Below are 15,840 nucleotides of genomic sequence, written 5' to 3' on the forward strand. Positions count from 1 at the left end.
GAGTTCAAGGTCACAAGGTCAAAGGTCAAGGTCAGAACAGTCCATGAACTCCAACTCTGCAACCGTTTACAGTAGACAGATCAAACTTAAGAGGCGGACACCTCACATCTTTAGGACCAGCCCTTTATGATTCCTGTCTGCAACTGATCAGCTCGTCGAGCCATCTTGGTTCAGCACGGACGCACATCGTGGCAGGCCCCGTCAAAGTTTCTCCAGGAACTTTCTAGTTGTTATTATTATTGTTGTGGAATAAATCATCAACTTTGTGGCAGCTGCCAAGGTGAGAATGAAGCGGAACCATGGGCTAGTATGGTAGTATGATGAAACAGGGCATGGTAGGTACAAATTGGGCCACAGTAAGCATGAAGAGACACGCGGCAGGTGGCTGCTTTTTATACTCAAGAAAGTATGGGAGTATGGTGACCAAAACTGCAAAAATCTGAAGCGGCAAAAGAATAAATTAACTCAAAGCTAGTTAAAAGAAAGATGAGAGAGGGAAAAAAAAGCCACATCTCCATTGTCAGAATCAAACACAACTGCACTGCAGGTGTTTCACTGGAGAAGCTGTTAGCACTCACCATGCTGTGTACAAGTTTGAGAAACGTATGCAGACAAAGGTCAAGAAAAGTTTGAGCAAAGTCACCATAGTTTAAAACACTGTGTCTGGCTAACTGAATTATGTAGTTATGTTGGGAAACTTTTTTGTTATTCTTTTAAGGCATTTGCAAAGATAAAGAAGTAAAAATAAGTAGCCTAACTCACTCATTCACCACTGCAGAGACCTTAGTTCATCACCAGACTGCAGTGCTTCTGTTTTCTCTCTGTACATTGATCCAACACAGTTGGCAGTGTTTGTGTGTGGGCCGTTGGTGAGGGATTGCTGTCTCTGTACTATCACCCTGCTAGTAGTTGGTGCCAGTGCAAAAGAAAATACATCCTGTCGTACAACTCTGAGAGATGCAAGAACAAAACAACAACCAAGAGTTATGTTGCCTGCAGTGATAGGAACTCGAGTTTAAGTCAGTCTCCAAAAGAGGAAACCAGAATACTCTCTCTTAAAACAGTGCTTAAAAAGCTGCAGAAAACGCCTCTAAAATGTATTTGTCTTTTACTAGTTATGATGTCAGTTTCTCAGCTAATAACATATTTCTTCTTTTGTTTGTTTCTGTGCAGCTCCAGTCCTTCCTGCAAGTCAGCGTGTTTCAAATCCGTGTAGATGAGTGCCGTAGTTCAGAGTGCAGCAGTGCAGGTGGCTGCACCAATGTTTTAAATGTGCGAGACACTCCCACAGTGGTGGATTGTGGGACTATGAGTCTAGTATCTGTGACGGTGGAATCCACAGCTGTGTGCTCGTGCCCAGGGAGAGAGCAGTCCCATCAGTCCTGCGCTACATATCCCAGAAACCCCTGCTTCAATGGAGGCGTGTGTGTGGACACTCAGCATGGTTACAGGTGAGTTTAAATTAATTGTCAGCGCCAGCTTTATGTGTGTGAGCACCCACCAAGACACTGCTGGTACATCTCAGTTTGACATGCTTTTCATAAGGCCCCTGTCACACTGGATGATGATGATGACACTACACTCTCCACAACCTACACAATCTGAAAGACCATGGCTGGATTGTGGCAAATTTAGAAAACTTCCTTCATTGTGAAGGCAATAGTGACACAGCTACTCTTTTAGTACTCACCAAATAGTTTTTTCCTGCTAATTTCTATGTCCCAGAGATTCTATCCATCAAATCTATCATACTGTATACTCTCAACCTAGCACATCTCTCTCAGATCATGCAAAGATACAACTACATGTATCATGTCTTGTTTCCATGACCTTGTCACACTCATGATTGTAGCTTAGCCATGAGACCAGTTCTGTTTCAAATTCTCAACGACCAAGCCACATTGGTGCACACAGGCCCCATGTCATTGATGCACATCCACCACACTCTACCCAGGACCCTGATATGCTGCCACAACAATGATAAACTAACATGATTTTGTTATGAAAGTTCTGTGCTTTGTTCAAACCATTGTTGACCTATTATGCTCCATCACATGTAAAGGGAGCCCACTATATTCATATTACATGCCTGACAATTTTGCCAAGACCTTATAAAGACCATCTAAGTCTGGCTGATTTGTTATTTTAATTTTTATGTTGTATCAGGGTTGTCATTCAGTGTGAAGGGGACCCAAAAGTGAACAGAGTGAACTTCACAGGGATTTTTGTTTTCAATAATTTATGACCAAGGTGTGGAAAGTAGTTGTATTTCAGTCTTTAGGTTCTTTGATTTTAAATTTATAAAACAGGAACAATAATTATGTGTTTAGGTCATTATTAATATTCCATTCAACAGAAATTATTCAATATGAAGGTGTGTCTGTACTCCAACTTTGTGGCTTTAGGCTAAAAAACAGATGTTTCCTCCCTTCACACGGACGTATCTAGCATTGTGACTGGCAGATAGTCTTGAAACTGAAATCAGATGAAAAGAGAAAAACAAGTTGAAGGAGATCCAGAGAGCGAAAATGACCAAGAGACAATGTGACTTTTTTTGAAATTCTGATCTGAAAATAGTTTAGGGTTCAGACTGAATCCAACAATTCAACAAATCTATTTATTTATTTTTTATTTATTTATTTTTTTGTATACAACATCTCTTTTTCTACAAAGTACTTATCAAGAGAATGGTATGTATACAATCTAAATGAACATGGTTAGAGAACCTATATGAAAAAGTTGTGACAAGATATAAAATCATTAATTCCTTGGTATGTGTGCATCTAATTATATGGTAGATGTTTTCTGAATGTAAAAGAAAAAAATAAACAAAACTCTCCATCGAATGATTTTGATGATGTAAAAATTTTGAACCAAACCAATAAATCAAACCTACCCAGTTCCACTTAGGAAAATTTGTATTTAAGTCAGCAAATGTTTTAATAATTGCCAAACAGGTGAGTTTTCAAACTAAAGTCCCCAGTCTATTTTACTCACTTTGGTCATTAGGATTAGAGTATGTTGTTTTCACCGGTGTGTTGCGATAGTAGATGAGGTTGAATTCAAATGAAGTTACACTTAATTTTATGCATGCTAAAGGGATTTCTTGAACGCTGTAACAGCTGGTAACGATTACAGCTGACATACATCTTCATTTGGAGAAGTTTCACATTTGAATGAGTTTTTGTTGGAAGTGTGGACAGCAGCCACTACAAAAAGAGGCAAATAGTCCATTTTATTCTGAGTATGCTTGCAGAGTTTTAAATAAACTGTGATGTTTGTTCATTTCTTTTTGGAATGGATCTTTTTTTTTCTATTATTTTTTATTTATTTATTTATTTTTACCAAACGTACAAATCACAGAATGTTTTGAAAGACTTGCTCAAGTAATTTTTTGCTTGCTATACTAAGATTTAGTTTTGCTTGAAAGTGGTAAAAGCTGCATTGCAGTTGTTGTAAAGATGGCAATTATGGTCCGTTCAAAGGATACCATTAATTTAATTATTATTGTAATTATTAAAATTGAAGCAATCTGCTTTTTTTAATTTTTTCCTTTTATTTCAATCAGGTCATTGACAAGACAAGTATCATCAGATTACTGTCATTTACAGCCTGCTGTCCTCTCATCACACTGGTTCCATCATATGCCTGAGCATTGAGTTTTTGTTTGTCCCCATCAGGGAAAAAGGCTGTTCAGTCTTTCCTAAAGCACACTGGCAATTGATTCATGCATTGATTCACAACAGGGAAAAAAGAACAAGAAGACAAACAACAAAACAAAATATAAAAATAAACTGTTTTTGCACCGCATGGTGCATGTCTGTATATTTCACCACAAGCACAAGCTGTGTCTGAGTTAAAATGTCTTAACACCTTAAAAGGTAAACTTAGCAGAACAAACCTCTGCCATTATACAGTATTTTCTTGCATGTACTCCAATGAGGGGGATTGTATTCATGTGGTATTTAATACCCAATTGTAGGCAGACATTCAGGTTAGCAGTAGATTCCACAGACCAAGTAGATCTTCAAAATATTCTTGGGAAGACAAACTCAAGACACCATTCTGGTATGCTTTTGTCTTTTCCAGCATTCCACCATTTACATTTTTGACTAGAAAAAAAAAAAAATCTGCCATGTTAGCTGTCACATGATGTCAGATTTTGTGTCGACTCCCCAACAAACATATGAACAGAAGAAGTGTCTTCATTAGCATAAATGACTATAAACAAGAACATAACTGAGGTGATAACCTTTCAACAAATTCTTTCAACTCCAAATATGTATGAAGTTAAGCTCCTGGGTGCTTCCTGTAGTAGAAGAGACTCAGTGACCCTGTTTAAACTTGACGTTCTTCAGCCTGATGCACTGCATATCCTCAGGGTTGACTTTTTAATGATGGAATTGAAGGGCTCTTTGCAACCAATTAAATACATCATCAGTGAGTGGGAACGAGCCTTTATCGGTTTGAACTTGAACGCCATGCAAACTTTGCATCTTATGATGAAATTAACAGTCAATGTTCAAACTTCTATTGGTTTAGAAGTAAAATAGATATTTTTTTTTCTCTCCACATTGTTAAAAGATTGTTTTTTAGCCAATGTGAGAATTAACTGTTAATTTAATTATTTTCATATGGAGACAGGTGACAGTAATAAAAGGTGAGTGAGGTTAGTAATCTAAAATATACCATTTAACCAATTACCTGTTTATCAAATTGAACACAGTACACTATTTTTGTAAATAGCATTTTACATATAATACTCTGCTATATTAGAATTATTGATAATATTGTATATTGCAGAATTTACCTCCCAAAGCATAATGTGAAGAAATAGAGAAAGTTGATGATAAACACACACACAAACACTTGTACCCACATATTGACTGGACCTTGGCAGAATTTAGACATCACAGAAAACAAAATTAAAGCAGCTGCTGTTTGTTTTTCTCTGCTAATATGCCTAGATACTTTCATCTAGAGGCAGTAGCATGGACATGAACACACACACACACACACACAGACACCCACACTCACTCACACACACAAGCACACACTGTCCTTCTAAACATACATAGATGCAAATGAACAAAACCCTCTGTCACACGTGTATCCACAAAGCTTTTGTGCTGCGACTTGTAGAAGGTAATTTTACCCTTCAGCTTCATTTAATTAGAAGCAGCGAGTGAAAAGGGCAGGATTTGATTCTGGCTGGCAAGGCGAGCATGTAATGTGGCTCACTGTTGGACCTGAGCAGGGTGACTCACTGGATTCATGTTAGACAAAATCCTTGAATTACCCCCATGCACTCACACATTTACTCACACCTGCATACAAAAGAACACAAATCCTTCAAATATTATTTCTATTTTCTTGCTCATAAACTACACTCCTCTAGACATTGTTCTAAAGCAAAATGGATATTGTGTTGGACTCCCTCATTCATGAATGTAAACCAGATTTATTTAGTTAGTTATTGCTTAAAAATAACCCTGTCAATATGTATATCAGTGTTTGTTTTGTTTATGTTTGAATTGTTATTACAATGCCTTTTTTGTGGGGATTCAACCCTTGAATAGAGAGCATGTAGGCACAACTAATAGCTACGCAGTTGGTGTGAAGATTTCAAAATACTGTCTTTTGTTCAAGCTATTGGGATTAGGCCAAAGTTTTTTATTTTTGTTTTGTTTTGTTTGTTGATTTTTTTTATTTAATTCTTTTTATTTTTATTGAGGAGTTGTGATAGTCCAGTTGTCCAGCCACTGCTCACTGACTGCTTGGTCAGTGAGCAGTGGTTTGATTTGTTGTTTTTTACTGACAAAACATCAGAGACATCATTGGTTTCCAGACATGTTGCCTTTATGTATGCTTGGGATTTTGTCTCCATGTTTCCAGTCCACTTTGTATGGAAAGAAAGTGGCCCCTGCAAATCAATATAAAGTTGCTCAGAGTAATTTTATTTTTACTTTTGTCTTATGATTACATTTTTGAACCATGTATGGATTTGTGTTTTATTGAAATGACAATGCATTGACATAGATTTTCAATCCAAGACACAAAAACAAGAACATCAAATACAGATGAACATTTGAAAATACTGTTTCATTTTTTGCATTTGTTATAAAATACAAAATAATCAACATGGCTTTAAAAACTTGCTGCAATTATTTTATGAAAATGCAGACCTGAGTGGAAATGTGGGAAAATGTTCTTCATGAAGTATCAGTCAAACAGATGTCAGTGAGAGAACAAGGCAGAACAGGTAAGGTTGCCAGGGTCACAGCTGCTGCATGATTGTCACATTTTCAATCATGCTACAGTGTCTGAGCCCTGCAACATCTGCTGTGTGATTCTCAAGGTTCAGAGAAGGAAAGTAGATAAAATGTGGGATGTCAGAAACAGAGAAAATGAAGATGAAATGAGAAAGAGAGAAATAAATAAGAAGAAATTTTAGTAAAGACTAGACAAGTGTGATTGAAAAGTGATGAAGAAGACTGGGGGGAAATGGAAATCTGAAAGTTGGGGATGTAGAGGAAGAATCTGAACAGGAGACTAAAGAAACGGATAGAAAATGTTTTTGCAGAGTAAGGATGAAAAAAATAGAATAACTGATTAAAGTGTATGATAAGGAGTAAAATGGGAGGAAAGATAACTGAAAAATAAAAACAGTGCCGGACAAGAGAAGTGAGGGGGTGAAAGAACACGTACAGATAAGAGTTAATAAAAGATAAAATTGCTGGAGGATAGTTTTCTGCTTCACTGGCTTTCAGATATGACCACACCCCATCGCAAACAAACACAAACAGATTACAGTCCAAGATTGAAGCAAGAACATGCAGATAATCAATGCACTGGGATTAATAATGAGATTTCAGGAGGGAGTGAGTTGAGGGGCGGGGCGGGATTACAGCACCCGGCCCATCGTTGAACCTAATTCCCAGCAGACCACGAATGAGCAAAACAAATCTGCCGTAAGAGGATTGTAGGGTTTCAACTAAAACTATGTCTCAGATTGTGCACAGAGAATTAGAATTAGGGTGACATTACAAAAATGGAAATACAGGCAAGAACATTTTACTGGGGTCTCTATGCTTCACTCAAAAGCCTCAGTTTAAGAGCTGAATTAAGGAAGCAGCCTAAGTGACATTAGCCATCGCTATAAATAACAATACAATGAAATACTTCTTTTTTTGTTTTCCTTTTTCATAATGGTTTGAAATATTGCCCAATAATAATCAGTGATTGGAAGTGTATTATACTGTATTTATGTTTTCCAATGTTCTTCTCCAAATCAATGAGAAGGGAAAAAAGGCTTAAAAAAGTTTAATCAGGTGGCTCTACAGTTTCAACATAGTTCGGGGAAAAAAAAACAAAAAACAGAAAATGATTGTCAAAAACATCAAATATCTCATCAGAATTTGTCTTCAAACAAGTTTAAAGCTCTTTTTTGTTCACTGTGTTGTGTTGAACATAGCTGACACAGATTCAACTTAGTAACCTTTGATTAGAAGCTGCAGAACCCAATTTGAGAAAACACGGCAAACCGAGATCACAAGTCAGCATATGGCAGATTAATTCTCAAAAACTTTCTAGCTAGTAATGATCTCTTTTGAAAGCACAATATTAGTGCAACTATTGTGTTGTAATAGGCCACATAATAGGTACAAATAAAGTGTCAAAAGCATTTTTTTTTCCAAAAGTCTTTAATTTCAGTTCATAAAACAAGACAAGATACAAGCAGACGACTTTTAGATAATGTTTGTCTTAAGTGAACTTTGAAGCAACAGATGAGAATTTGCTCCTCAGCAATGCAAGAAAAGAGAACTCAGTACCTTTGACTTTACACGTTTTACAAACATCATTCTCTCACTCAATCCACTTTTTCCTGTAATTATTGGTTTAATAGAAACCTGCAGAGGTTTTAAAAAAGTAATTAAAAATAGGTTTTAATATGAATAGTGCTCAGCTGTTTTACATTTTTTTAAAAGGTTAAAATAAGATTGAATATCAAAGTACCCCAATTTCAGTTGGTTAACTGAATTTTTTTACCTGACAATCAGGATGTATGCTGAAAAAATGATCAAAAAGAATTGTTTTTGTCAAAAACGTCTATCACTGTAAAAGGAATAAGTGGGTAGTGACTGAAAAGATGACAAAAAAAAGAATGAAATCTTCCTGAGGAGAAGAGGTGAGAAGTGCAGTTTTGACAGGAAGCAACAGTACAAATGAGGACGTGGATATCTGAAAATACAGAGAGAGAGGAGTTTCCTAGTGATGCAGTGATTCCCCTCCTGTGGTTCTGCCACTAATGAGAACATCTGCATCTGTGAAACATGCAGAGAGTGAGTGATAGCCGAAAGGGGAACGTTGCCTGAAAGGAGAAAATAACTCGGCTTAAAGATGCTGAGTGCCTACATACTGCAAAAATTCTTAAAAAAATAAATGAATAAAAAGCAGAATGTGGTTCAAAAGGTGTGAGGAATAAAATGTGTTTTTTAAGTTGCATAATAACATTTTCTGGATATGGTGCTAGAAACTAAATTATCTATTTATTGCTTCCGCTAAAAACTTTTCACATGTAATTTTGCCATTTTTTCCCTCTCTCTTCTTTGTAAGGTGCCAATGCCCAGCTCAGTTTGAGGGACCTGAATGCCAACAGAACAAGCACAGTTTCCATGGCAATGGCTATGCCTGGTTTCCTCCTATGATGCCTTGCTTTGAGAGCCATGTGTCGCTGGAGTTCATCACAGACGTGGCTGATGGACTGCTGCTGTACAGCGGCCCGCTCGCCCAGCTGCAAACCTGGGACCATGAGGACTTCATGGCCATAGGTATGAAACGCTTGAAGCCTAAAAACATGCCTCATTTATCTCTGGTCCAAAATGGTTTAGCTTGGGAGTTGCAGACCATGGTTACTGTTTTTGATAATGTCACATTTCTGAAAAAAGTAAATGAAGGTTAGCTAAATCAGACCAGGTGGTCTGTTGGATGACAAAGATAAATTTATTCACTGTATAAAGAACTGCACAAGCAACAGTCCTTAAATCACTTATATGTTTTGATTTTGCACATAATTCCAGACTCTACCACAATCAGGCTTGACAGTATAATGTGACTTTATGCACAAATCACATCAAAGTGAAGCTTATGACCATATCTCAATGGAAGTGAATAATCAAGGAATGGAGCTAAGGTAGAATAATGGTGAGGGGAAATATCTAGTAAAGTTCAAATCAGGTAGCGTTTAGTTTGCCAATGACAGTGATGAAGTCTTTATATTTGTATTTATTTATTTTATTTTAAGACGTTAAATAAAATGTCTGCTGAAAATAGAAAGAAGCTCATGACTGATTAGCATTGCTTTGCTGCTGGACAGAAATCATGTGGCCCCACATTTCATCATAGTCCTCACCTAGATCTATGTTGAACTAGATACTTGACAAAGATTTATGACTGAATGTCTTTACCACTGTATGAAGTGTCTGTGGCCTGAAAGCAAAACTGAAAAAGAGTATATTCTATCAGTTACACCGACACCCCAACCTAAATCTGGTCAGGCAGAAATGGTCAGTGCAAATAAGCCTTTATACTGAGAGCTGTCTCAAACAAATACCAATTTCAATGTGAATTCCTGTTGTGCATCAACTTAGCATTGGCTAAGATCCCCTTCACATTGGATGACAACTCTCCTTGGTTGTCAGAATTGGCCATGCTGGCCCCATGCCTAGGTTACAACCGCGATCAAGACATGGTCATGGAATCAACCTAGCACAGATGTAATGCTCAATTCAGTTATGCTATATTAGCATGGTGCGATCTTCTAGCATGTAGTTGCATCCTGAGACTGAGATAGCCATATCAGGGCAGGTGTAAAAAGCATGGTGAAGACACATGAAACCATTTCAAGGACACGGAAAATAATGAGGGAAAAATTGGTGAGGACTAAGAGCATAGCAGTGTCATGGTTTCCCTCACACTGAAAAATGTTTCCTAAGTTTCCCACAATCATGTTAATAGGTTTTGAAGTGCGTAGCAAGGCCATCATCTATTGTCAAGGCGGCCTTAAGTAATTCATGTTTTTTGTTATACACACAGTTTTGTTACTCACTAGAAAAAACATTGCACAATTTGTGTAAAAAGATGTATACACAGTATAGGTGTGAGCAGAGCTTTGTTGCAATGATGTTGGTAGCTGGAAAGGTAAAGTAACTGCAGTAATAATCTTGATCTCTGAGGACAATAAAACCAGTTTGATCAAGAGCAGGAATTATAGACAGATAAAACGAGGGGACAAAAAGTGTTGTAGATCTTGGTGTATTTAGGATCTTAATCTGATAGACTCACACTTCCTTGGCTCTCCTGCTACCTCTTTGCTTGCACTGGTCCTCCCTCTCAGGAGAGATGCTGTTGTTCGATCACTGCCAAAGTAATGTGTGGGAGGCGAGGTCTGCCAAAAGAGCCGGATGTGTTGTTTGTACATTGCTGTTTGGGTGCATATTATGGGCAGGTTTGCAGTATAATTCCTGATTTCTTGTTTTGTTTGTTTTTTGTTTTTTTCTTGCATTTGTGGCCTATTTTGTGTATTTATGTGCGTTGCGTGTGTATTCATTATTGGGTCGTAAAACTTAGGATTAGGTTAGTTGAGTTGTTAGTGGAATCCATGTGCAGCATGTAATTAGAGCCAGGCTGTATATATTTAGAGCTCTAATTAACTTGTTTCAAGGTTGACCTACTGCATGTAACAAATCCATCAGCAAGCCCAGACTGAGCTGGAGCTTAATATTACTGCACTGCAGCATGTAAGTTTTAAACTAGTCCAGCCCCCATTTTGACCTCCATGAAAATGCTGATTGGAATAAAATGAGATTTCCAGAAATCTACATATTGACTCTTGACCTTTAAATAAATCAGTAGCAATAATATTATTACACAATTATTTCTGTTTGTTAAAATTGGGCTCTTTTCTTAGGTTTGAAAATTAGGTTTTGACACATATTAGTTCTAAGATTAAGCAAAATGCTTAGGAGAGAAATGGCTGTAACATTACTGCCATTACCTGTGGTTTTATGGATGAATTTCAAGTGACATTCCTGATTCACTCATCAAAATATTTTATGGACTATTGTTAAAAATTGATTAATAAAACTGCTGAATTGTTCAAAACAATTTGATATATAAACAGTTTTAAATACATTAAAGCTCAATTTAAGAGGAACTTCAATTATATCAAAGTTAAAAAGAACAAATTAGTTACTGCCTATTTTTAGTAGGATTTTCATATTAAAATATTGTTAAATTCTGTCCCTTAAACCACCTTTTTGACTAGGGTAGGTTTAGTTAAAAGGAAATAAATAAAAGCTACAAGACCTAAAAGGCAGACAGGGAAGTATATTGTATGTTCAGTTCATACAGAGGGAAATTATGAACTGTATTTTTGTCAATGAACTCTGCAATACATTGGAGAAAGCACAAAGGTCAAAAATAAAAGAAGTGATAAAAGGTGAGCCCCACTATAACAAAGTGGATTGTAGCTGGAACTGATGTAGTAAGGCCTTTCCACACTGGAAGATACTCTGGGCACACTTTCCACAGCCTATTAGAACACGATTAGATGTCGGCAATTTGGAAAACCTCCCTCATTGCGAAGCCAATCACAACATAGCTGCACTACTAGTATTCGCCAACTTGATTTGCAAACATACCCCACATCATGGATTTTCTGCCACCACACTTCCCTAAAACTCCACCTAGGTCCTCAATATGCTGCTGCCACAATGACAACCCCCCATGATCTTGCAACAGATATTTTGTGCATTTTCAAACCTATTACGCTATATCACTGATAATGGAAAGCCATTCAGCATAGCGTTCCTAATGCTATGCTGAAGACCTCTCCAGGACCCTGCAAAGACCATTGTTGTTTTAAACAAAGTTTGTGTAGGAGTACTTCCTGGGTTTGTGCAGGAGTTCTTCCTGGATTCGTGCAGATCTAACTGAGGTGCTCTTTGACTTGGATGAAAATAAACTTGAATATAAACAAGAATCCAAAGAGCTTGCTTTTAAATGGTTGAAATGCTTTTATTCACCTGTTCTCGTTGACTTTTTATGTTGTCACAAGATTGTCATCCAGTGTAAGAAGAAATTAAATAAACATGAGAAACTGGAGGGGAAAAGCACCAGTGTTTACTCTGAGGGTGTTCTTTACTGATTAGGATCTAATTTGTTTGTACTATTTGTTACCTCTTTACTGAGTGTATTTGAAGTTAAGTTGCTAAGCCGGTGGTAGGAGCGTAAGCCCCCTTTTTTATATTACATTTTGTGAACACACATATGTGACTCAGCTCTTTTATTTTTCGTTTTCTATTAGAACTGTACAGTACCTTATCAGTAGTTTACTGCAAGCACATCTAATATTAAACTATGATAATTTCAGTAATACGCTCCTGACATGAATGTTACAAAAGCAATATTGAATAAATGCTTAAATACAAGAGGAATCAGATGAAAGAGGGTGATTCACTTTCAGATAAAACATATCATGAACTGAAAGTTGAATGTTTCATTCAAACATTATTGTATTACAAGAGCTCAGCTTAATAAGTAAGGTGGCAGGGACCACAGCAGTAGTAAAACTTGATGTTGAGTGTAGTTTTCAAGGATAATTTCATTATTAGAATAAAAATAAATTGGAGTCAAAGAAGTCTGTTTAAAATCTGATCAGCTTTTTTATGTATTAATCTTAAGTAATTTTACCTCCAGATTTTTTAAAATTATTATTATTGTGTGATTTTATCTTTAGGAAATGCATTTTTAAGGGATGCTGCCCACTGCGTCTGATCGTTTTTCTCACTGTTTTCTTTTTCTTTCTCACACACACACATTTATATATACTACCACATGCAGACCTTCAGCTTCTTATTCAGATGCCGCTTTTCTCTTCCAAAGCCACCCACTCATCCACCCTTTTTCCTGCCGAAGGGCAGCTGTGCCAAGCCAGCCTTGCTGTGTAGGCCAGAGAAAGTAGAAGGCATTCACACGCTCAAACACACTGGCAACACAGCAGCGTGCAGTTTCCAATCTCTGGCCACTTGGATAAGAGGATATTACATAGCTATAACACAGTGTCTTGTTTGTGCATGTAGAACACATAACAAAACAAATCAAAGCTGACCTCTTCTGCTCTAGAAAAGCTCACAGTATTTAATCTTAAATACATTTACCTTTACAAGCACATGGAAGGCTATAATCACTGACACTCAACTTGTTCCAAGCTTTGTTCATGTTACACATTTTCATGCATGTCGATCATCGGCATACATAGAAGTTTGCAGGCATTTTCTTTTTTAGAATGACACATATTTTCTTCATAAAGTATAGAAACCCTTTAGATTAATCATATTGAAGATTTACCAGCCTAAAGAGGTGTTTATACACTTTACAGATTATTTTTAGAGCATCCTTTTGCTTTGTTTTTTTCCAGTTGGTCATTTACATGACATATGCTATGGCAATATAGATTTTCCTTTTTGTTGTTTTTAATTCTTACTTTTTTAGGATCTATATCCACAAATCAAATAGAACTTTTTTTTCTAAAAAATAATTCAAAATTTTAGTTACTCTAAAATGTTGCAAAGGATAAAAATAATATTAAAGGAATTACAAGATGCACAAACCTTGCCAGCTAAAGCCATTATGTTGTTTAACACAAAGTATGATGAATAACAAGAGGTTTCTTTTATAGTAGTTTGTAAATGTCTCTTTAAATATTTGTAAATGTAAATAAGATATGGGTTCATCTTATCCTATTTATTTATTTTACACAATGTCCATACTATCTCAGAATTGGGGTTGTGTTACTGAATCATGCAGAGTAGCAATACTCTCATTTTCTTTCATAACTGGCTAATAGATTGCATTTGTCTAGATCTTCACACCAGGTCTGTCTGCCTTGTCTGACTCTAATAGGAGCAATTAGCTCCTGGCACCATATTCCTACAAATCACTTGACCATGGACCAAGCATGGTCAAGTGATTTTCTGTTCTGCACTTGATTTTTATGAACATGATTTCAAGGCGTTGTGGCTGTGAAGAATGAATCTGGCATTGAGAATGGGAGTCATGCATCAATTTTTCTGATGATTTTCGGCATCAGTGCCGGAGGGCCTCCAGCACTTGATTGAAGCAGTTTCCAAAATATGATGCAGCTAAAATTCAAACCTGAACCTTTAATCTGGAGTCTGTGAGAGGGAGGGAGCCATATCCTGCCACACCACTTGCCAGATTGGCATTTATTTTTGTATATCCTCAACAGTGTTTTATTTGTTATAAATCTACAGTGCAGTGGCTGTGAACAGCTGTAGTTTTCAGAACTTTTTTTTTTTTCTACTTTTACCCAAGTGTTGGTAGATCACTCTAAAAGATAACGACAAGCAAACAGCCAGTAGGGGACAGTGTCTGTAAATAATATTATGAGAATATGATTCTGTTCAAACTTGGTTTATTATCTCAGAACTGAACCACAGTGCAAGGGGAGATGATAATCTGATCTGATGAGCTGTTTTCCTTTGAACCATGTCGATGGACAAGTCAGTATCTGTCATTTACCTGAGGTTGACATGACATATTACACTATATATATAAAAAAGAAATGACAACGTTATAATTTTGGCAGTATTTTGCTCACTTCTGGCATTCACATATTAGAAGTGACATATACCACATAGGTGGTATGTGTCAAAGTGGATGTGATTCTGACACATACCTCCTACACAAACTCTACAGCAATATGGAAAAAAATATTTCCTGATGATAGTGGCCTCTTTCAGCATAATAATGTGATGGTTTAAGGAACACAACAAGGAGTTTTAGGAATTGGCAATCAAGAGTTCTTACCTCTCCATGGAGGGAGAAGATGACAGAGGCGGCCTAAATTCAAATAGCATACAGAAAGCACAGGTGAACTCAGCAGAGAGGATTTTCAGTGGCTCCTGCGCAACCAGAGAGATGGTCAACCCATTTCTCCGAGTTTGAGAGAATCAAATTAATATATCCAGTTTGTTTTGTTTCATCTTTCAGTCCAAAACAATGATTTACTTCATCCCATTTCCTGCTCACTTTATTTTGCAGAAATACCTGATATATCTCAACAGCAGCAAACTTCATTTTGCAAATAAAGTTGAAATAGTATCACCATGTATCCAAGAATTTTTAAATCCTTTAAAAATAGACTTTCTTTGAAAAACAAAAAGCATTGTAAATAACAAAAATCGCAAGAGAACAAAAACCTGCCAATCTAGTTTGAACTTTTTGTTTAACATCCATCCATCCATTCATCCATTTTCTTTATTCTCTTTTCCTTTCCGGGTCACGGGGAGCTGGTGTCTAACTCCAGCAGTCACTGTGCGAGAGGCGGGGGACACCCTGAAAAGGTTACAAGTCCATCATAGGGCCACACAGAGACAAACAAGACAAACAACCATTCACACTCTCATTCACACCTAGGGACAATTTAAGAGTTACCAGTTAACCTAACATGCATGTTTTTTGGTCTGTGGGAGGAAACCGGAGTACCCGCAGTAAGTTTAATTTACCAATCAGTCAGTTTATTGACAGCTGATAATATTGATGTCTTAATTGATAAATTAAACAAACTTTACAATGTTTACAGTATATTAATAAAAATAAAGAAAAAAAGAGGATATTTATTGCTGCAGATTGTGGATAATTGTAGAATAACAGATGAAGATAGTTTTATCAAACTGCTGTACATGTATAACTTGCCCCTGTGCTTTAATCAGAGATTGTTTATCATTGTAATAAATTGTGCCCAGCATGATCACC

General features: G+C 36.7%; 1 protein-coding gene across 2 annotated transcripts in view; it reads left to right on the top strand.

The window, feature by feature from the left end:
- Positions 1 to 15,840, top strand: part of si:ch211-186j3.6 (neural-cadherin) — a 262,973-nt gene that overhangs the window by 185,374 nt on the left and 61,759 nt on the right. For both annotated transcript variants that reach the window (XM_017419612.3, XM_025006687.2), the window contains exons 26-27: positions 1,174 to 1,451; positions 8,617 to 8,831. In XM_017419612.3, the coding sequence (XP_017275101.1) occupies positions 1,174 to 1,451; positions 8,617 to 8,831 (493 nt within the window). The remainder of the gene's footprint in view (positions 1 to 1,173; positions 1,452 to 8,616; positions 8,832 to 15,840) is intronic.

The sequence above is a fragment of the Kryptolebias marmoratus genome, linkage group LG15 (assembly GCF_001649575.2).
Source record: "Kryptolebias marmoratus isolate JLee-2015 linkage group LG15, ASM164957v2, whole genome shotgun sequence".
Taxonomy (NCBI): domain Eukaryota; kingdom Metazoa; phylum Chordata; class Actinopteri; order Cyprinodontiformes; family Rivulidae; genus Kryptolebias; species Kryptolebias marmoratus.